At 32.9% G+C, this 24,192-nt stretch overlaps 2 protein-coding genes across 2 annotated transcripts in view; one reads left to right on the top strand and one right to left on the bottom strand.

Moving 5' to 3' along the window:
• The first annotated feature begins 3,222 nt into the window (after positions 1 to 3,222).
• Positions 3,223 to 9,557, top strand: LOC126818414 (cilia- and flagella-associated protein 95). The gene is made up of 5 exons (XM_050545828.2): positions 3,223 to 3,472; positions 6,714 to 6,819; positions 7,160 to 7,287; positions 7,864 to 7,993; positions 8,839 to 9,557. Exons 1-5 carry the CDS (start codon positions 3,363 to 3,365, stop codon positions 9,025 to 9,027), a joined length of 663 nt encoding a protein of 220 aa, XP_050401785.1. The 5' UTR covers positions 3,223 to 3,362; the 3' UTR covers positions 9,028 to 9,557.
• Positions 9,558 to 13,487: 3,930 nt separating this feature from the next.
• LOC126819409 (laminin subunit alpha) overlaps positions 13,488 to 24,192 on the bottom strand; it is a 69,660-nt gene continuing 58,955 nt past the window's right edge. The window contains exons 65-74 of the mRNA XM_050547417.2: positions 23,962 to 24,147; positions 23,425 to 23,555; positions 22,614 to 22,776; positions 21,756 to 21,945; positions 20,930 to 21,097; positions 20,256 to 20,406; positions 19,364 to 19,494; positions 18,362 to 18,461; positions 16,147 to 16,272; positions 13,488 to 15,860 (exon numbers count right to left, since the gene is read on the bottom strand). Of these exons, the coding sequence (XP_050403374.1) occupies positions 15,721 to 15,860; positions 16,147 to 16,272; positions 18,362 to 18,461; positions 19,364 to 19,494; positions 20,256 to 20,406; positions 20,930 to 21,097; positions 21,756 to 21,945; positions 22,614 to 22,776; positions 23,425 to 23,555; positions 23,962 to 24,147 (1,486 nt within the window). The 3' untranslated portion in view covers positions 13,488 to 15,720. The remainder of the gene's footprint in view (positions 15,861 to 16,146; positions 16,273 to 18,361; positions 18,462 to 19,363; positions 19,495 to 20,255; positions 20,407 to 20,929; positions 21,098 to 21,755; positions 21,946 to 22,613; positions 22,777 to 23,424; positions 23,556 to 23,961; positions 24,148 to 24,192) is intronic.

Raw genomic sequence — 24,192 nt, forward strand, 5'->3', positions numbered from 1 at the left:
CGTCCGGGCGGTCGACAAGGGTTGTCGCATATTTATTCCTTTGTAGGTAGTGTGGGGGGGGGGGGGCTTTACAAGACAGTTCCATACAGATCAGATTATAATTTTTTGACGTTTGAGCGTTCACAAGGTTCTACAAACTGAAACAAGGGCCTCAACTCTGGAAGTAGCCTACATAAATTGTTGAAATTTTACAGGCTTTATAGGTTTACTAATCTAAATAATGCATATAAATTTCATACAGTTCGGATTTGTCATCCAAACGTTCACAAGGATCACAAAGTAAAACAAGGGCCATAACTCTAGAAATTATTGACGGAAATTGCTGAAATTTAGTAGACCTCTGTTTCACATATTTAAATGATGCATATAAATTTCAAACATATCGGATGATAACTTTCATCAATCGAGCATTAACAAGGTTGAACAAAGTGAAGTAATTATTGTAAATTGCTGAAATTCAATAGGCTTCGTGGTTTCGCTAATTTAAATAATGCATATAAATTTCACAAAGATCGGATGATAAATTTCGGCGTTAGAGCGTTCACAAGGTTCAATAAAGTGAAACGAGCCATAATTCTAGACGTAATAAATGGAAATTGCTGAAATCCAATAGGATTGTTCTCTTTACTAACTTAAATGGCACATATAAATATCACAAAGTGCAACAAAGCGAAACAAGGGTCATAACTCTAAAAGTAATAAACGGAAATTGCTGAAATGCAATAGAATTCTTCTCTTTACTAATTTAAATGCCGCATGTAAATTTCATACAGATCGGTAGATAAATTTTGGTTTTAGAGCGTTTCCAAGGTGCAACAAAGTGAAACAAGGGCCATAACTCTAGAACTAATTGACAGAAATTCAATAGGCTTCTTCGTTTCACTAATTTAAACAATGCATATAAATTTCAGAAAGATCGGATGAAAACTTTTGGCGTTCGAGCGTTCACAAGGTTCAATAAAGTGAAACAAGGGCCATAACTCTAGAAGTAATAAACGGAAATTACTGAAATTCAACAGGCTTCTTCGTTTCACTAATCTAAATAATGCATATAAATTTCACAAAGACCGGATGATCAATTTTGGCGTAATAGCGTTCACTAGGTTCAACAAAGTGAAACAAGGGCCATAACTCTAGACGTAATGAACAGAAATTATTAAAATTAAATAGACTTCTTCATCTCACTAATGTAAACCACATATATCAATTTTAAAATAATCGGATAATAACTTTTGGGGGTAGAGCGTTCACAAGAAATTGTGGACGTCGGACGCACGGACAGGGGCGACGGCAATATACGTCCACAGTTCCACATGGGCGTATAAAAATGGTTCGTTCAGACATCATAGGACTTATAAAGACGATGGGAGCTAGGAACTAATTAAAATTTTAACTTATCAAGTACTGCCCTGAATGCAGGAAAGGAATAGTGTTTCATCAGGTCAAATTTTGGATATGTTCTGGTACATGCATGTTTGTTAGACTAAAACGTACAATTTATTCATTCGTATTACTTTCTATTAAATATATGTCGTTTCCTGGTAGGCCCTACACGCCATTGAATTCAACCGACACCGCAGGTGACTTGCTAAAGGTAAAGGGTCTGGATTGTCGAGACTACGCAGTAAATAGTTACGGCGTTGCTACATCACAACGAAAATAGCCCTAGTTTTATTATGAAATCTAGTATTTTCCAATAACTGAATCTCCAGTCAATAATGTAGGCCCTGGCTTACACTAATTATCTCATTAAAATAATGTGGTAAAAAAGATATTAAATAATTTTTACAATCATTTACAGATACAAAATATACTTGGCGACAATTGGCAAACCTCGGCAGATACTGTTTGTAGGGTACCGGTACTGGAATCTGCTGAGGTTTGCCAAGAGACTTGGCGACAGAGATGAGATGACATTTCCCAGTATAACATTATACTTTGCAGATATTTCCCAGTATAACATTATATCAGTTAATAATCAATTCATTTTACCTGGGCAAAGATCTCGATATTGGTGTCATCTATCAGTACTGCTGGATTACACTATAATTGTCTTTTCCCGGTATAGTAGCTTGATTTCATTGTAATTTACAAAGTGAAAGTTAACACAGCGCATGTTATTATAGTGAAAGAGTAGTAAGAAGTTTTATTTTAATCCCTTCCAGTGCCTGTGGTTATTACTGCAGCCCAACCACCCAACGATTAGGCATACCATACATTATATCAGTTAATAATCAATTCATTTTACCTGGGCAAAGATCTCGATATTGGTGTCATCTATCAGTAGTGCTCATTCTATTGTCTTGTTCCCAGTATAGTAGCTTGATTTCAATGTAATTTACAAAGTGAAAGTTAACACAGCGCATGTTATTACTACAGCCCAACCCACCCAACGATTAGGTACAACCCCTGACACGACCTTCGAGTACAACTTGTCAGATCTTCATGTAGTGTTGGCCATCGAAAGTACAAAAAAAAAAAAAAAAAAAAATTATAAATCTGTATTTTATTAAAATTGTCTCAATTCTATGTTAAAATCAAGCGTGTTATATCTAACCGCGTAATTACTTGCGTGCAATAACCTGGCCGGGAAAGTTCATTGGGACTTTGACCACGGCGTGGTTTCTCCTTGTCAGTGGTTTGAAAATATAATCATAAAGGTTGAAGATTTTATGTTTGTGCAAATGTAATTTAGTCCCTATTTTGATAATATCTTGTATTTTGAGAACAGTCGGCGGTGAAAAGACACACCTATAATTGCCTTAATCAAAAGAAAAATAAGGAGACAAAATCAGCAACAACAAAGACATCAGAAATCCTTACATTGATCTATTATTTTAAAAAGCATGAATTTAATTAATCCGGCTTCTGTATTCCACGTTGACAGTGACTATCTGCTGGGCGAGAGGGGCTAATGTGCTAAGCGCGAGTGATTCACTTTTCAACAAATGGCTTGCTGACCGCTTAATTGTGGGTTATTCGTGTGAATAGTTGCCATGTAAGCGTATCAATTTATTATCTTTATAACGAAGCATATATTTCAGTTCATTATCAAACTGGTTTAAATTATCAATCTACTCCGTAATAGTTAAATGCAAAATGTAGTTACATTTTAAGAAAACATAGCAAACAAGCTTATGAAATATATAAATTAAGTACTATTTTATCCTGCGGTAGAATTTTTTGTAGGGGTTATTTGGTCACTTCCGCTGTCAATGTAAACAATCAATGACGTATGTTGATAACACGAACGATTAATTTCCATTTTAATACTCGCGTTATTTATGTAGATTTTGAGCTTCATTCTTGGCATAAATGATTTTAATATTTGTTTAACAAGACTGCTGATACATAACTACAAAATGACGAGCACCTGGAGTACAACGGTGCCAGATTTCGTTGAAAGAAAAGGGTCGATGTTTTTGCGTTCAAATCACATGAATTATGCAAGGGCAACCCTCACCTCAAACTGGTAAGTTCACGGTTTAGTCTTATGGCATGGAAATTATTTCAGTGCTTGATATATGTCAAATATTATGAAAAACTATAGTGCTGGCTGAAAAGTTCTAAGTCTGTCTGTGAAAGACCTGTAAAAAGTCGATAGTTTCCATTCATCATTCTACTTTTGCCAACAACACAAGGCCTTAATAAATAATGCCTTTCAGGAAGATATTTTCTTCAGCCACTCTAATGAAAAAAAAAAAGTGGTTCACAGCTGCAATAGGATTTCAAAATTTTTCTTGACGGACATTTTACCGAAAATAAAGGGGCATAACTCTCATCGTTATTTAATCAAACGAATTCATACCACGGCACAATTAAAAATCACATGTCAACAAAGTATTTAAATCCCGTACAAAATAAAAAATAGGTGTACCTCGCTATTTTTCATACTTAATTTCCGTACAATATTAAAATTTATGTCCGTAAAATTCCTACAAAATAAAGCAATTTCGTAAAACATTGAATGAAAACTTGCCGATCCTGCTTCGGCATCAAATTCACAACCGTAATATTCCTTCAAAATTATGTGTCTTCGTTTATACAGCAGCGAATGAATGCATAACTTCCGAAATAAGAATAGTTTGTGATGTCAGAACATCGTTTTCTTCTGTCAACAAAATATTCAAATCCGTGCGTAATAAAAATAGGAACACCTCGCTATTTTTCATATTTAATTCCCTTTATGGTATTCAAATTTATGTCAGTAATATTCCTATAAAATTATGTGTTTTCGTAATACGATAGAATGAGAGCTTGCCGATCCGTACCTGCTTCAAACCCATGCCAGTATTATTCCTCCAAAATTACATGTCTTGGTTTATACGACAGCAAATGAAAGAAAGGCGTTTGAAATAATAATAATAATACTTGTGGTGATGTCAAACACCATTTTCTTCTTCATAAATCAGTATGTTAAAATTACATTGATAGTAAAATCACCCGTAAAAAGGCATAAAGCTAACTTCAGCATATGGCGTACGTGACCCATAGCACATAGCTTCATAGTTATCACTGCCTCCTATGTTAAGCAATTTTAATGCACCAATCGAGATCGTGGGAAAGTGCCACTGTGGATGAGAATTTCTATATGGAGTCTTAAAGGACGTAAAAGATATCGCAGACAAAATGACTGTCCATTGATTTGGGGTGTTACATACTCTTACGATTTGAAATCTATGACTAGTTTATAAATGCTTTTGGTTGATGCTTGCTGTGATTAAAAAATGTCCGACAATGGAAAAACCACGAGGTAAACACATAGATTAAACTTATAACCACTCTTATTGGATTGATGAATAGTCTGACAAAGGGGAAGTAGTGACTTGTGTTAAAAGATTAGATTGATGAATTGTCCGATAAAGGATTAAGTAGTTAATCAAGGTAGATGTATAGACGGTATACACGATAAATACATTGATAATCCAGCCTATTATCATCGATAATCGGGTTGAGTGGTAGTTATACACTCAGTAGACTATATTAATTTTGGAATTTGGAATATTATTCAACATATCTTGATGTTCGATTGGACATATTCCTGGTCGGACAATTTCGGATGTTTGGAAAATAGCGTTGGACATGTCTAGAATATATGAACAAAATCCCATTACTGCAGCTTACGTCATCATTACAAGGTAAATGACGACTGGTTAGTACCTTTTTCATTTTTGGAAACTGGTCTAATCCAAGGTTACAAATCTGGCCAAAAAAATTATCAGGATCTGTTCAAAACGGTGCAGATTGTCACAGGACATCAGGCATCTGACACATTTCTGATCCGCAGTAAAGAGCCTTGGCACCTATCTCACAGAAACTTTTGTCATTTCTAACTCGTTGGCGATAATGTGCTCAACCCTCTCATGACAGATGCCGACGGCACCGGCAATATGTAGAGTGGTCAATTGTCAATTAGCGATCACCATGTCATGCACCCGGGTCATGTTTTCTTGAATGGTTGCTGTTGATGGCCTTCCAGGATTCCACAGCCCACTTCTTTACCATGGAAATGGAAGGGGCATCAACCTCTAAAGTGGAGACCACATCGGCATGTATCTGAGTTGGGGTTAGTCCTTTCTGTTGCAGGTACTTGATGACTGCCCTAAGTCAGTTTTGTCCATTTCTGGTGATTTCAATTAGTAAGTTCACATGATTGTCTGATATGAAGACAATAAAACTACAGTTGCACTTCTATGATTCATTCAATAATTGTACTTGTTGGTGACAAAAGTTTGTTTAAACCCAATTGATTTATCTTTTTCAGGCTTATTTTAGAGCTTTTCAGACTCATGTAAAACTGTAAAGTTATATATATGACTCTAGCATTAATATTATGGCCTTTTGAATCATGGTACCCATTCGCCAGATTTGAAACTACTATCCTATGACATCGATTTTGGTACCCATTTGCCAGAATTGAAACTACTATCTTATGACATCGATTTTGGTGTATCTGTACTGGTTTAATATCTTCTATTTAGACAATATTTTCAAATTTGGGGATTTGGAAGAAATTGTTTTGTAGATTAATAATCCTCCATCAGATTTTCCGAACATGTACTGTCGACTATGTATGGCATGCATTAAGTGCCAAAAGTCATTACTTGTGATAAAAAAATAAATAAAAATATTTCAAATCAATGTAGGAATTTTACTATTAAAGGTCGTTCTTGTCACATGTATAGTGTATTGATATGTGTTACTAGAAAAGACATATTTGAAGCCAAATCTTTGTCGCTTTCATGGAAAATTAGCTTTGAAAATCAGCTCACATCACATACTAAATATTATTAAATATTAGCTAAATTCCCTGTATTTCAAATGGTACCCATGCATATGACTAGGAGCCTTCCATCAGAAATAATTAAAACATATAGGGGCTACCTGTAATAGATGATAATTTTATCATCCACAATTAGCCTTTGACATCTGTCTCCAGTCACTTTGAAAAAACCCCAATAAATCAGTCAGTATGTACTCAAATCTGTTTAGTGATATTATGACTTGGCCTATCCGATGACTTTGGCTTCTGATCTCCATAAACAAACAATTGCTCACTTTGGCTATGTAAGAAGGGGTATGCATTAAGCGGGGTAAGCTTCTTGTACACCTGACACTTGATGGATTCACGTGGCTAATACATGTTTGGTTTACATATATATTTTACAGCACTTAGGTATTAAATTTAATACATATTTTAATTCTGTCTGCAGGCATCAAGCCAGAGAAGCTGAACCTAAAGATTATGATATAAGTCGTGATGCTGTGAGAGATCTTTGTAAGGCAACTTATGGTCGGATTGGTAATATAACAAATGGTGTAAGTATTACCAATGGTGGTAACCACACTGACTTGAGTGGTGTCTGCAAGCTCTGTTGTGGTGCATATATGCTCAGTGGCTTGGGGGAGATATTACTGAAGCAATTGTAATGAACGTTATCTACTTATTAACCATTGCTACAATTTATAGTAGTTATTGGCAAATGTTTTTTTCTGTGGTTTATGCTAATCAACAGCTGGTACAATATCTGGTATTTTTACTTCGTTCTTTTATTAAACCTTTAAATTAAACATTTATCTGAAAGTATGGATATTTCTAAAGTTTTGCCTTTTATTTCTTTTTTGTTATGTTTTAATGAATATGATCTTATTATTCCAGTCATTACCAAAAACAACATATCAAGATCATTCGGAGGAAATCTTTTTACGAAAGAGAGAGTTTGAAGAAAAAGAAACAAGAAAACCTATGATCACCATAGAGAATTTTGCTAATGCAAATATTGATAGGTATTAATAATATTAAAGACTGTAAATTGACATTCTAAAATATTAAATTAAATCGTGTGGTTGCTATCCCAAGCTTGTATATGAAAAGTAGGGTTCCCTTCACACAACCTTGTGAGTTTCATTGGGGCCTGATCCTCTGGTTTCCGCCCCGTACGTGCAAGTTAATTATTGAAATAAATTATAACATCTTAGTCCCATGTTTGTGTCAAGCGAATGTTAAACCCCATTTATCCCTCACTCTCTTTTATCAAGAAATCATGAACCGTTAAACTTAAGAAATTCAAAATTGGCTGATGTAAGAACATCCCACACAACCTTTTCAGAGTGTTAAAAGCTATGTAATGTACACATTGTGTCACATATTTCTTTAGATATTTTGGAAATTAGATAATACAGACACATCATTAATAAAATCAGGATTTAGTCTATTTCAATTGTAACTAATCTCAAGGTGATTCCTACTGTGAGTCCGAAAAAATGGCATCAATTTTACTATTTCAAGTAGGTATTCCGGTTATTCTACTGATGTTTGGTGGAAGATAGATTGTTGGCATTGATCACATTTCTTTTTTTCAGAGAATTAGGATCACCACAAAGTGGATATGGTTCAGTCTTACCACGACACCATCCAGATCATCATAAATATTATTTAGAGAGTACACATGCAGCAGATTATAAACCCCCATATCCTTATATTCCTTCAGATGTAAGTTTATTAAATATTAACCATGTAAACTTTAAAGAGAACTGCATCCATTGCAGATGGTGGAGCCACGGTGGCTTACTGGTTGGACGCTAGCTCGATAACCAGGGAAAATACCTCAGGATTTTCCAACATAGTGTCTGTCCCCTTTTCAGTGGTGAAGGACGGGGTTTAGCAAGGAAGAGAATGGGTGGGATGAAAGACCGAGGTCCAGTTTACACATTGACGTGCCTGTAAAAAGAATAGGTTGTAGCCCTGGTGTCCTGCAAAATTTTCTTCATATCAATTCCTATTTTATTCTTTTAAGTCCCAATATTCAGAGTTTAAAACTAAGCACAATCAAAAATACTTTCATTAAAAACATTTTGGTCCAAAAATTATTCATATCAATACATTCTATAGTCATTTAAAGTTTACGTTGGTTTCTGTAGATTTAATACTGCCATCTTGATTTCTCAATAGACAAAGTCATAATGATTGTACAAGTCGGCCCATTCTTCATGTGTTTCCATGTATAGTCAGAAGTTCTTATTTACATGATAATATGATAGTCTTTACATTAAATTGGCATATGACATTAACATGTTTGTGCCTTTTAGTCAATAAATAAACCAGAATCTCTATCTATTAGGTGAAATATCAATTTTGCATCATTTTTTCTGACAAGCATGGAAAAGAACTTTTTAGATCCTGGTAGGTTAATTACAGGACAGGGAGGTTGTTACCTGTTGTGTTCTAGAAGTGTAATTATACTTCAATCAGGTAATTATTACCTGTTAGCAGTAATATGTTGGTAATATTTTATTTTCAATATTATTTGTCTTGCTAATTGAAATATTTAATTTCAGTCTAAAAAAGAGGAGCAGCCTGATTTGTCAATAGCTTTCAAGAAGTGTCATTCTCAGTTCACAGATACAGGAGATTATCGTAGATGCGGTCGTAATACTTGGCAAGATGAAAGTGGTATTTACAACAATACGCATTTTAAGAGACAAATATTTAAAGTGGCTGACCCTATTCCTGTTCAATTAGAGTAGCTGTTTTTGTTTTGAGAATATTATGAGAAAATATGTCAATTAAACTGTTTTTTGCAACATAATGAAGAATATTTATCATATTTACAGAAAGCAGACGAGCACCATGCATCGTTTTATAAAAGTAATTTATTAGTGTTAAAGGAGCGCAAGCCATCCCAGATATTTGTTAATAAATAAAAAAAGTTAAAAGACTCTTAATATCCCAGTTCCATGTTACTATCTTAAGCTCTGTGACAATTATTTGAAGAAAAACAATTACCAGTTTTCATGTAATTGACCACAAGTTTCCAATAGATTTATATTAGAACAATAATACATAATTTTACACAAGGGACTGGTCCTTTAATATTAAACAGATATTAACAAAGGGATATTTTTAAATTAACATGATTCTCATATCAGAAAATATTTGATTAATTTTATATTAGCATCTTTACTTTTTTATATAAGATTTATGTGATTAATATTTATACATGTATTTAATATATCTCTGGGTTTTATTAAATCATTTGTTAATAATCTGTAATTGTTTTCTTTTGAACCTGATGACAGTCTTTTGTCTGTGGACCATTACGTCTATCCATTAGTATCAGCTATTTCATCTTTAAAATGGTTTCAACAATGCAAAATATTATCACAGCCATTAGTATTAATCAGACTAGTTGAAATTTTATCCTTGTGTCCTCCGTCTCCAAGTATTCTCAGCCTACGCTACATGAAAATATATTTACTTATGTAAGGAGTATATTAATTATATCCCCAAGTTTTATTGTATATGAAAAGCTTAATAGATAAAACATTTAGTATTTGCTATTTATATCATTATACTATTATAGAGAAAATTCCATGTTAATAATAGCAAATTAAATTGCTAATAATTTGACCACAGTGTACAAGAGAATATAATACATATATTTATATAATTAGTGGTTTATCACTTTCAACTAGACAAGTTAATCTATATAGCATAAAGAGAGAAATAAAGATGAGGCTTAAATCTACTACACAGAAACAAGGTAAAAAATGACGATTGAATAAAATTCCTCTATTTTGGATTTCATTTTGCTGGCCATTTTGAATTTCTGCCATCATGGATTCTCGAAATTCATTTTTGAGATCAGAATTGAACCCAGCAACCCCAAAACACATATATAAGACATATTTACAAGCACTGTAACTTTGATATCGTTGACTAAGCAACAAATAACTGTTATAAATGAAAATATACGACACTAATAGATCAAAGTCATCAGTTTATATACATAATGTGTATTAGTTAAAATTGTTAGTAATCAGGCAGTAATCATTAAGTAGGTGTTTTGTCACAAAGGTGTTAAAACTGTGACTATTGAATGATATACACCACTTGGTTAGGTTTGTGTATTCAATAGTGATGGATGTTATAAATAGTCACATTTTTTACAGCTAGTTACACACTTGCTAATTATTGACAACTGTATAATTTCTAACCACCTTCTATACATTCTAAACATTAGTTTAGAATACTGACCACGTGAAGCCATATCCAACTGAAGAAAATAAGAATTAATTAAAATTCTGTATTGTGCTATCTGGGAGATTTAACTGTTCAATTTATCAAAATTCATTGAAAATCAATATACTTGTTCGTCTCAAGACCTTAAACTCTGTTTATCAATCTAAAGTCAATCGGATGATAACTTTGGTCTCTAGATCATCCACATGATTTTTCAAAGTGATCAAGGGCCATAACTCTGGTAGTAATTATCGGAAATCATTAAAGATAGGTTGCCAGGCAACGAATCATACGCCCACAGCAGCTATATCGTCCAGGCAGTCAACAAGAGTTGTCGCATATTTTTACTTTTTTCTGTAATGAAACATTTATAATACATTAAAATCTGATTAAGAGTAACAACTCATTAAGTAATTATCAGAAAACTATTAGAATTTCTTCAGTTTTTATAAAGTTCTGCCCCATGCTAACGTTTAGTATACGAAACTTTTAACATCATGGATTTAGCTGTTCAAGTCATAAAGATTCACTGAAAATCAATATACTTGTTCGTCTCATGACCTTAAACATGGTGTATAAATTTAAAGTCAATCGGATATTAACTTTAGCCTCTAGAGCATCCACAAAAGTTTTCAAAGTGATCAAGGGCCATAACTCTAGTAGTAATTATTGGAAATCACTGAAAATCAATAGGTTTCTTTGTCTTATGACCTTAAACACTGTGTATTAATTTAAAGTTAATTGGATATTAACTTTAGCCTCTAGAGCGTCCACAATTGTCGGACGGGGGCGACGACAATATACAAACACATTTCAATGTAGGCGTGTAAACAGTTAACTGGTTTAGGGACGCTTATGGACCCCTGAAACTACCATACTACTTTCCAGGAATTGATACTGTAAACATGGTATCACATAACCATTTCTGAACCAATATTAGGATGCATTTTCTTAACAACTGTATATATCAACACCACTTAACCCCAGTGAAGATCGATAGCACGTTTTCACCAAAATCCATCATTATTTCAACTCATATAATAATAATTAATATCTATATTTGATAATATTCTGTTCTTTTTGCCAAATTGTCATTTTCATTTAAAATCGTAATTCCCAAGCATGCGATTTCATGCAAATACATGAGTTATGTCCCTTGGTTACAACTTCCAAACTTGCCTGGAAATCGCATTTTGAGGGGGAATTTTGACTCAAAAACGTTGCAATTTTAAATTAAAAATGACAATTTAGCATAATGAACGGTATATTATCAAATATCAATATAAATTATTGTGACACGAGTTAAAATAATGGTGAATTTGGTTACAATTTCCAAACTTTTGAGGGTCATTTTGACACAAAAACGTTACAATTGTAAATTAAAAAATGACAATTTGGCATAAAGAAGGTTATATTATCAAATATCGATACAAATTATTGTGACAAGTTAAAATAATGGTGGATTTGGTTACAACTTCCAAACTTTTGAGGAGCATTTTGACACAAAAACGTTACGATTGTAAATTAAGACAGGTTGCCAGGCAACAAAACATACACCCACAGCAGCTAAATTGTCTGAGTGGTTGACAAGGGTTGTCACATATTTATTCTTTTGTAGGTAATAAGGGGCATTTAATAGTCAATTTCATACAGATGACATTATAATTTTCGTCGTTTGAGGGTTCACAAGGTTCTAAAAACTAAAACAAGGGCCTCAACTACAGAGTAATCTACAGAAATTGTTGAAATTCAACAGGCTTTTTTGTTTTACTAATTCAAATAATGCATATAAATTTCATACAGATCGGAATATAACTTTTGTCATTCGAACGTTCACAAGGTTCAACAAAGTAAAACAAGGGCCATAACTCTAGAAGTAATTGACGGAAATTGCTGACGTTCAATAGGCTTCTTCATTCCACTAATTTAAATAATGCATATGAATTTCATGTAGATTGGGTGATAACTTTTGTCGTTCAAGCGTTCACAAGATTCAACAAAGTGAAACAAGGGCCATAATTCTAGATGTAATTAACGGAAATTTGCTGAAATTCAACAGGCTTTTTCGTTTGACTAATTCAAATAATGCATATAAATTTCATACAGATCGGATGATAACTTTTGTCATTCGAACGTTCACAAGGTCCAACAAAGTAAAACAAGGACCATAACTTTAGAAGTAATTGACGGAAATTGCTGACATTCAAGAGGCTTCTTCATTTCACTAATTTAAATGATGCATATGAAATTCATACAGATTGTTTGATAACTTTTGTCGTGACGGCAATACACGACCACATTTCCATGTGGGCGTATAAAAATGACAATTTGGCATAAAGAACGTTATATCAAATATCGATACAAATTATTGTCTTATAAGTTGAAATAATGGTAGAGAGGAATGGGGTTTAACGTCCACTCGACACAAACTAGGTCGACCTTTAGAGAGGTGGATACGGCTATGTGAGAATTATAACACTTACACACAAAATCTTGAACAGTTGGTAAGTGGTTGCCATAATCCTTGACAAAAAGAAACAGGTCACAGAATACTGAAAGGGTTCATCCTCACATGACCCCAATGTTTCACATGGAACAGAAGGTTGTAGAACACTGAATGATGATAGGGTTTGTCTTCTCATGAAACCCAATACTTCACACCAAATTTGAAAAATACCTGTTTTTAGTGTGGCCTCTATTGCACATTTTTGTACAATCAAGGGCAATAATCCAGGAATTTGCAGTCCGATATGCACCAAAATTGAACCCTTTTCCATGTAGGCATATAATAAAAACTGGATAAATATTCTGACCTAGAAACAAATTTAAACGAAAGTAAGAACAAATAGGGGCGACAGGCTAATATGCCCATCTTTGAATGTGGCTGTATAAATCTTTTTAGGGAGGTATAATAATGGTGTCAGAGAATCACATTTCTTCATTGAATTTCAACAACCAAGGCATATTTATCAGATATATTTGACTAGTGTATGAAAATTAGGACTAATTTATTCTGTTCTGACATTAAAGTACATTTAGTTAAATTAAAAAATTGTACATGACAAGTAGAAAAAATCACAGTTATCAAATAATATTAATATACACTATATATAATTAATGTACTGGTATTATTGCAATTTAAATGATCAATTTTGTAGCACCATGATACATTGATTTTGTATATTTTTTTAATATAAAATGCTGATAAAAAGTATATTATTATAAAAACAAAACATGAACAAATAAATCTTTTAATACAAAATGCTGAAAAAAAGTTTTAAAAACGTAACATGAAACTTATAATGTACCTCAACATGAAAACAGAGTAGGTCTACATCAGCTATTTTACCAGAAATTTCATTAATTTACTTATTACATGTAGAGAAAGGAGACACATGACTACAAGTCTACAACCAAACATGGGCCTATACATTTTGACTGTTTGTTCGCTGGGATTCTGTGAAATATTATCAAAATGTTATTTGATGTAGAAAATAATCATGCATCTTGTCTCTCTAAACTGAACCAAACCTGCAAAATTTAGTGGTCAAAATTTCTGATAAAATGTTAATCAGCAAAAAAGTAGATGAATTTAAGACAAAGAAGTACTCTGGTCCAAAATTTAAGATTTTACATCAAATAAAAAATTTATTAATTAGATTTAAGGGCATATTAAAAGATGGCATATCAAGGGCATATTAAAAGATGGCATGGTAAATAAATAGAGACTGTAATCACTGCATAATAAAACTTTTTTTGTTATTTTGTTTGAAGATATTCATCCAGAGTACCCCTCTAATAGTAACCAGCAGTTTTTCCAAAATTTATTTATACATTTACAAAGAAATATTTAAGTAATAGAATAATATTTTTAATATCTTTATCAATCACTGCGAAATCCAAATCTTGCATATTTATATGATGGATTTTATATTATAATTGTTCTGTTGAATTAGAGATTCATATATGACGCAATGTTTTAGCACAGGACTGGATATTTTGAGTCATTAAGTAGAAATAAATGCACAGAATGTTTTTAACATAGACACATTAACTGTACATGGAAATTAACTGATCGAAATATGAATTTTAATATAATATAATAATTAATGAATTAGAACCACTAAAATTCTGTATTAATATTGAAAATCATTAAATTTTAACCTCCAATTTGTTTCTCTGATAAGTAGTTCAAATCTATTATTATGAGAATCCTGAGACAACTAGATAGGTAGAGGGACTAGAAGTTGTGGTATATAAAATGATAAAATGCAGTACTGAGTATTAAAAGTATTCTAATATAGAAAACACTGAATCTTTAAAACAGCTACATGTACAAATCATTTTCCAAAACATTATTAAAACATGTCTTTCCAAAATATTTTTAAAAACATGAATTTCCAATATAAAATTGAGCAAAATATGTCTTTTGGTATTAAAATAACTGCTTAGAATAAGTTACTGTTACTTTATTTATATTACTGTTATTTTATTTATATTTAGTTTGAAATCTAAGTTGTTCGGTTTCATTATGATTTGTTTGCATTCACTAAAAATCTTAATCGGCCTGAAGCCATCAATCAATACTTGAAACTTGAGCCAATTTAATATATAAGAAAACAGACAGGTTTAAAGGTAAGACAGAAACTGTTAAGACTTCTTCTTGTTACATATTTTGTTATAGTTTGTTAGGTTTCAATCATTTATATAAGTCTTTTTGTCATAAAGTTAACATTTTCTGTCAAACCTTCTTTATCTCTGCAAGTAATACAAGCGAATGTCTAATGATCTGTTGGAAAAATTTCGCACAACATATTTATTTTTATATTCAGCTATATTATAATTCAAAAATATAAACTATATTATACAATATTAAAATCCATAAAAACCTAAAACAGAAAATAAAAAAGTTTAAAAACTTCAAAATATTTTTTGGTATTACCATTTGTTTCTTTTCATAATCATTCACAATTTAACATCAACCATTAGTGTGTCAGTGTCACAATTTCAGAATTGCAAGGTGGTCACATGTTGGCATTTAAGCTTTTGACATAAAACGTGTGACCACTTAAAACCAAATATCCATTTTTAGCCTGACCAGTTAAGGGTTAAAAGTGTCAAAGACATCCTAGTACAACATTTCCTTGTATTTAAAATTGAGAGTCAACATTTCAAGTAAAGATCGAAGAGATTCAGATTTATGATAGGGGACAGGATAGTATCTGGACACTACCCATATTCTTTCCAGATCCGATAAATTCTATCTTTCCATCTATCATCAGATTGCGGATACATCCAACATAGGTATCTTCTGTTTGAATTCCCTTACGTAAACCGCCTGTAAAAAATTTAAGAACAGTTGTAAACAAAAAATACACAAGATTAAGTCATGATTATGAAGATGGGTTCAAACTCACTAAAATATTCACTGAAGTCATTCTTTCTACATTATAAGCCCAGTATAAGGTCTTAATTCTATAGTTCTTTTACTTGAATTCTTACTTTAAATTTTCCCAGAATAACTTCAGGCCTGGGTTTATCCCATAATTTAATTGGAGGATCAACATTAATTTTATGTATATGATTACCACAAGTAATTGCATTCATATATATTTGATACCAACCTTCTGGCAAACCACCAATATAGAATGGATCATTTGTATTGGCTTCTGATGTTCCAGCTTTACCTATAGCAGGTGGCATAGCAATTCCATCCACTTCAAGAGTAGCTACATTCTTAGCTTTAATGGCTGAAAATAAAGAGACAAACAATTAATATAAAACAATCAAGTCATATTTAAAGATACATTATGGGAGATTCGATAACGAGTTGGCAGTTCTCACTATAATAGTTAAAAACATGATAATGTAAAGTCAATTTGCTGAAAATTTCATTCAAATTGATCCACTATGAACCGAGAACTAAGCGATTGAAATTTCTGCCAAGCCTTGATCATCATTACTAAAGTCAGTGCGATAAACAGCATAGTCTCGATTATCCACTTAATCGTTAAATCGTGAAGGAAAGTTATGCAGTAAATCAGCCCATAATCCACTAAAGATCGCAGGCTAGCGATCCTATCTAGAGTTGATTATGGTCTGGATAAGTTAATTAATGTCTAATTAATAATTTAGATAACATTTCAGGCCTAAAGAAAGACCTGCAATAGACAGATTTAGCTCTTGCATAATGTATGTTTAATAATCTAATAGATTCTTTAACAATGTTTGTATATGGCATCTACAAGAAGATTGTGTGCTTCAAGATTATGGTAATTATATATACATAAGCATTCAAGCTGGGGGGGAGGGGGCGGCTGCCCCACTAACTTTTGGGGAATCTGACTTTTCGGGAACATGGGTAAAGTGAAAACAAAAATTATTATTTCACCTAGTTAGCAAAATAAAGTGCCCAAAATCTAATAAACACTAATTTTACTCTCTTTTTAACTGAATACCACGAATTTGTACCGAATTTTTTGGGAAGGGCAAGGTACCGATACCCCACGACGATTGATTGGGATTCAAGTCGGCACCTAAAGTAGCCTATATTGGACCACATTGAAGTTGCTCTATTCACGCACTGGAATAGCAGGAAAACGCATTTGTGGCAGTTATTTTTTCAAAAACTCATTAAGCCTGTACGCCTATGTGTATATATACATCGCTGAAAAGAACTACAGTGCACTCTGTCACATCCAACATCGTACGGGATCGTTACAATATGTCGGATTACGCAGAGTGTCGGAATACCCAGTTTTCTCAAAACCGGAAATATTGTAACTTCGAAAACCGGAAGTATTATTATAATGTAGCTTCGAACATAGAACTTCGAATCACCAGAATGTTATTCCCTTTAAAAATGATAAACCTTTCTGTACATTCAAAATTTTATTACATTAATTTTTATTTCAGTTAACATGCGTAGGCATTTTGAATAGGTCAAGTCTGTCGTTAATTTATCTTCTTCGCCGTCTTCAGTTGATCGCACTCTTGTCTTTGCTAACACGTGTTCATTGATAATGGGCGTACTCGATTGAACATTCCGGAATTGAATTCTCTCAATCCCAAAAATAATGACAATCGAGTGAAAATGGGTACTTCGGGCCACAACGCATGCGTCAACTGGATATATAAATACGCCACCTCCGTCGTCGGGATTGACAGAACTGTGACAGGACTGAATTCCGCGTCACTCGATTGCAATTCTGTCAATTCGGGACGTTCCGGACTGTGACTCGAGCATCCCCAGGTCGTCATCACACGGTTCGAAGAGATCCGTAGGGTGACCAAACTTATAGGTTATTCAGGTTCAATCGGCATGCGCAACGAAAGTTTCCAACAGGTGCTAGCTATATTTTTATGACTGTGAATTGGGGGGAAAATTCGTGGATATTCTTGAATATTTGTCACAACTGTCGTACAAGAGATTAAAATTATCAAAGTAATCAACAAAGACCCACGGTAGCGAGTTTTAATCTCACAGACAATTGATTGGTGATTGCTTGTTAATCTTTTGTGGCTTCACACCTATCCAGTTTTTATCTCACGGATAAGTGTTTGCTTCACACCCACCGATTGAAGACCGGATTATACGGTGTCGATTCAATGGAAATCGTATGACGGGACGGCTGATTCATGTCGTAATCCGGAACGTACAGAGGTCGAATTACTCAGAGATTTTTTTGCTGAAGTAATAAGGAAATAAATCGGGACATGAAAATGGTGTCGGATTTAACAGAGTGCCGGAGTGATCAGAGGTCGGATGTGACAGAGTGCACTGTAGGTAGATCATTGTCATTAATTACAAATAAAAATATATATTAATCATGTCTTTACCTTTAATTGTATGCCAGTTGCCATCACAAAGAGAATTTTCAGCAGGTGGAATAAATTCTGTTGATATGATACCAGCTCCATTATCAGTACTCAGCACAACCTAGAATAATAAATTATATAATCATGAAGACTGTGATTAAAGTAAAATTTCAGTTGTTCATAGTTAAATACCTGTTACCACTGTTCATCATGTATTTTGTACATGGTGAACAGTCCATTTGCTGCTTACACTATTTTGCCTATATCAAATTTTTTTAGGTCTTCAAATTTTGTCTAATGGTTTAGATTGTTTGTACTTGGTTTTATTTTATTTCATTGATCCCTATACCTTAAAGGATTGAATAGTCCCACAAAAATTAAGGTCTTATTCTGTGAAAACAAGCTACCAGAGATAAGGAAACAGAAGACACAACCTAACTACAATTAATACAAATTAAAAAATTGTGTCCTGTATCGCGTCAAGAATTCTTAAATTTGAACATTAAAGTGGAGATAACTTCCTTATGATCCATAGAACAATTCACTGCAAATTTGCCAAATATTTTGTTAAAAACTCAGACCTGTAGAGCATTCACATGAATTGTGGATAAAACAGTGGTAATGACAATATGTCAACAATAAATGTGGGCATGTAAAGATCTTTGAAAATTCATATAACATCGGTGAAGTGTCAAAAGGGTGTATCTAAGAATTTCTAAAGATTAAGAAATAGAACTTTTTGCATTTCAAAATTTCCACAAATCAAGATACATTTGGACACACGATACCCAGAACAGTTCTAATTGGCGTAGAGATACACAGCTTAGATCGAAATGTGCATATTAATTGGGAGAGTTTAAAAATGCAAAAAAGTGTATTTGACTAATTTCCCCGAGATATACCCTTTTGACACTTCACCAACGATAAGGTTTCTTTATCTTAAACATTGTATTAATTTTAAGTTCATGAGATGATAACATTAGCTGTTAGAATATGCTTATAAAATGAATATATTTAATTTACCTTTCCTTCAACAAGTTCTATGGTAAAGAAATCACCACCTTTATTATGTACCGCTACAATAACACCGGACGTTACTCGTGGTTTTATATCCAATGTTATTTCTTTATCTAAACCAACTTTAAAATTATCATCTGAAAATAAATGTCAAACATCAAAATAATTCAGATTAAATGTAGAGAAACTTTTTCTAATTACCTATAATACCTCTTTAAATATATCTAAAATAAACACCTATGTTTGTATCATTTTATCTATATTGAGACGTCTTACAAGATTTGGGAGCTGCAGGTGCTCAGTGAGTAAGACGTTCAGTGTTGGTCGAGATAGTTTACTGCAATTAAATTAAGTTTACTGTAATTAAATTAAGTTTACTGTAATTAAATTAAGTTTACTGTAATTAAATTAAGTTTACTGTAATTAAGTTTACTGTAATTAAATTAAGTTTACTGTAATTAAATTAAGTTTACTGTAATTAAATTAAGTTTACTGTAATTAAATTAGGTTGTGACATATTTTTCAATTTGTCGGTAATGAAAACATTTACAACATACTAAAACTTGATTTAAGGGTAATAACCCATTAAGTAATTATCAGAAATCATGAGAATTTGTTTTCCCCCGTTGACAGACGGATGGGAGCAACGACAATATACGACCACATTTAAATGTGGGCGTATAAAGAGAAGCCAATGATAAATATTTAGGAATAAAAGATAAAGCCTGAAAATAATGACTGAGGACCGACCATTACAAAGATTATCAATATGAACATAGGGATTATCTGATCATCATAATCTAAATTTCAATCACATTTGCTTAATTCAGTTTTGGTGGAGCAAATGCAACTATTCAAATACAGATCCTCTAACTGAATGATATTGGTTTATACTTACATAATTGCACATATGAACTTTCTGGGAAGAATGTTCCAGATTCCATAGTATCTGAACATGGTGATGTGTTAAACTGTTGAGTTGGTGGACCAAAATCTTTTTTATTTAATTGAATATTTCTGATACAACCTATAAAACTTGTGCTTGCCTCCTGCAATCAAAATAAACAAAGACATGACACATGGGCTAACTTTAAAAATATTGTGATCTATATGAGATAAACTAAATATGATCAAAGTAAATTTATATAAATAAATAAAACAACATATCAAAGAATAATTAATAAATCTAAAAATATGTTGTCAGGAATTCCCAGCAGTCCATGAGGCTTGTCACATATTTAGTGTTTAGTAGGTAATGGGAGTATTTAAAAGACAGCTAAAACTGACTAAGTGTAACAGACCATTAAAGATTTATTATGTAAGATTTAGATAAAGAGTTAACAGTTCTTGCTGTAATAATTCAACCAGTAACGTCTTATGTAAACAAAGCACACACCATTCAGCCAATGATTGACGGCGCATGCTGTGACGGCACGTGTTGAAATAACTCTGGAAATTATTTTTAGATATGAGCTCACCAATGTATTACATAAATATACAATTCTAAAAAGATCAGATAAATGTAGTTTGTGTTTCCCAGAGAATAAGAATAACATGCAGAATAAAACTCACCTTAAGATTGCGTAGTGATAATTTTCTTTTGTCATCAGGTATTCCGCCAATGTAAAATGGAGATCTATTAACATTAATAGATCTAGTACCTCCTACTGATTCACCAGAAACAACTTCATCTCCATCGATTGTCAAAGTACCACTTTTCATTCGACGCTCAAACAATACCTATACACAATAATAATATCATTTTAAAAAAGTCTTAATCAATCAATATGCCTAATTTTAATTAACTTTTACCTTTTTTTTCAGTTGTCATGCTGTTAACAAAAAACAAGAGTAGTTTAGACCAACAAGATAGCTGAATTGGAACAAAATAAAGAGAAGGGTATTAAAAATCAAAACGTCCAGGGGAGGTGAATATAAAATGAGAGAAGAAGTAACAAAGTACTTTCAAATTAGATGTGAAACATTGGGGTCATGATCGTGAGAATGAAGCCTATTGATCGGCAGCCCTCAACGACTGTCAGTTCCTGAGTTACCTCTTCTTTTCGGAAGACCTTGTTAATTTGATAGTGTTTATAAAATTTGGTCAACATCAAGTTCCCTTTCAAATAAGTTGCTGTTGAGACATAGCTGCAGTGATTATGTAACTAGGAAACATATAGCACATCTATGAAGTTTGAAACCAAAATTTAAAAGCCCAAGTTTTTGAGGTGTACATTTTCTTGTGCCTTACATTACAACAAAATCGGTTAAAAACTGTAGCCTCTAATGCGTTAAGGAGCCAATTGTTGACAAACAGACTGGTGAACGGACATGGGTGACAGCATAATACTTTCAAACATAAATGTGGATGTATAAATATTATTGAATTTCTACACACCTGATGCCATTGGCCGTCATTATATTTTTTGGCACTTCTGATAACTGCTGATCCAGAACCACAGTTAAAAGTGTACACTACTATTCCATTAAGCATAGAAAGAGATATATGATCTAACTGTTTTTTATCGGCTACATAAAATAGGACACCATTTTGAGCATCAGTCTTGAATTCTAAATAGAACTTGGACCTAAATATTAAAAGAAAAAGAACAACTATTTTGAATCATGGATGTGACTTTAACACAGAGAGAGAGAGAGAGAGAGAGAGAGAGGTTTACTGTCTACTTCTCTGGACTAACATATGGTTCAATTTTATTTCAATACTTTGCTTGCACTTTGGGGTCTATAGCTGTGGGAGGAAACTGAAGAAAACCCGGGAGGTTCGACTGGCGACCACTACTTATCACGTACAAGCAAGGAATAGAAACCACACCACTTGACTCGATATAACCTATGATATAACGTGCACACGTTAAACCATTCCTAAATGGACATTAATCATAATTATATGTTAATAAATATCTCTCATAGAAAAAACAAGCGGTTGCCATGCAAGATATACCCACATTTTGCAAGAGATAGGCATAGAACAAGCTAAAACAGCCATGTTTCGTACAAACAGGGGCCATAATCCAGGATGTTACGGTCCGTCATGTGTCAATATCAAAAGAAAACCAAGGTCTTTGTGCATATAAAAAAACAAATGTAAGTATCTGATTTGTTAACTAGTGTGTCACACTTTTTTAACATTAGAAACAAGCATACGGTGGGCTGTATTAATTTCAATACACATTAATTGTATGTTTAGGGGTAATGAAAAGACCTGACTGAAAAGATTGAAGTATAAGTAGCGTACCTGATTCTAAATCGTAATCGAATATCATATTCAACTCGACTGTCAATTTGAGCCCCAAATCGGATTCCACTGACATTTTCTGCCAGATTTTCTTCTGGTACTAGAGGTAAAGCACACTGAGGAGCTGGTGTTGTTGTTATCATTCTTTCTGTTTCTGGTGTAACTATAATACATAAAGCAAAATATCATTAAGAAACTAATTTATATTAAACATTTTCTATCAATCCATTATATTCGATAGAATCTTTGATTAGCGGTACAGCATAATCATTAGGTCCTGAAATAAAAATATTCTGGCTCTTAGATACTCCTGCATCAGTTAATAGGGCCGCATGAGATGTATTTATTTAAAAAAAATAAAAACAGTCTCATTAACGGCCACATGTTCATATATTTCCCCTGATTACAGAAGTACTGTAACTCCATAAAAAAATTTTGAATGAAACTGGAAGTGTACCGTAAGCTCAGTTATCTAGTATGCAACTCTTGACAGTCATAATAAATTATACTGGATAATCATACATTACTATAAGATTGTTGAAAGTTGTTAAATTGTGTATAAATTTCATGCAAATTGGATGATAACTTTCGCCACTAGGACATCCACAAGATTTTCCAAAGTGATCTATGGCCCTAACACTTTATGTAGTTAAAAATTGTTTGAAAGTCAATTGAAAGTAAAATTCTTCATCTGATCAACATAAATGCTGTGTATTAATTGCATGTAAGTCAGATGATAACTTCAGTAACAGCGGATGACAGACAAACACAGACAAACAAGGGGAATGACAAAATATGACTACAAACCTACCAGTGGATTCAACAGGTGTCTCTTTAGATGGTTCAATCAGATCTACACGTTTTTCATATTCTGTAAGTGGACAGCTACCTATTGTAGCCCCAACCCGGTCATTTTCAACAATACTTGCAAAATTAACAGAACTGAAGAAAAAAATGTTATTAAAATATAGAATTTGTACATTGGGCTAATGGGGATGCTCGATTGTGAGTCCGGAATTGACAGAACTGAAGTCAAGTGACAAAGATTTCTGTCCTGCCACCGTTTCTGTCCATCCCATCAATTGAGGTGGTTTGAGTAGAACAGTGATGCGTAGCATTAGGGATTGAGAGAATTCAATTTTAGAACATTCAATCAAGTATCTCAATCATTCCTCTAACTTTACATACTAGGTGGCTTTCTAGTTGGAAATTACAATAAATCTTCAGGCACAATTATTTCAATTCATGCTGTTTTATTTAAAGGTTTGCACATGAAAAAAATGCAACTTTGGGAATATCAAATGTATATTTTAGTTATATAAATTTATCTTTTGTCCAAATAACTTACTCCATATTTACAGTGACATCACCAATACAGCCCACAGTTCTTACTAGAGTTGGCGCCATATCATCTTCAATCAAGTAATCTGTAGGTACCCCACCAAAATATAATGGTGTTTCTGTTAATAAATCACTTCTGGGACCATCTGCTGTTGTCTCCAATATCTCATAATCATCAATATTCATAGTTAATCTGAAATCAAACCAAAATCGAACTATGTAAATCGATGTGCAATTG

Source organism: Patella vulgata, chromosome 4 (assembly GCF_932274485.2).
Source record: "Patella vulgata chromosome 4, xgPatVulg1.2, whole genome shotgun sequence".
NCBI lineage: Eukaryota > Metazoa > Mollusca > Gastropoda > Patellidae > Patella > Patella vulgata.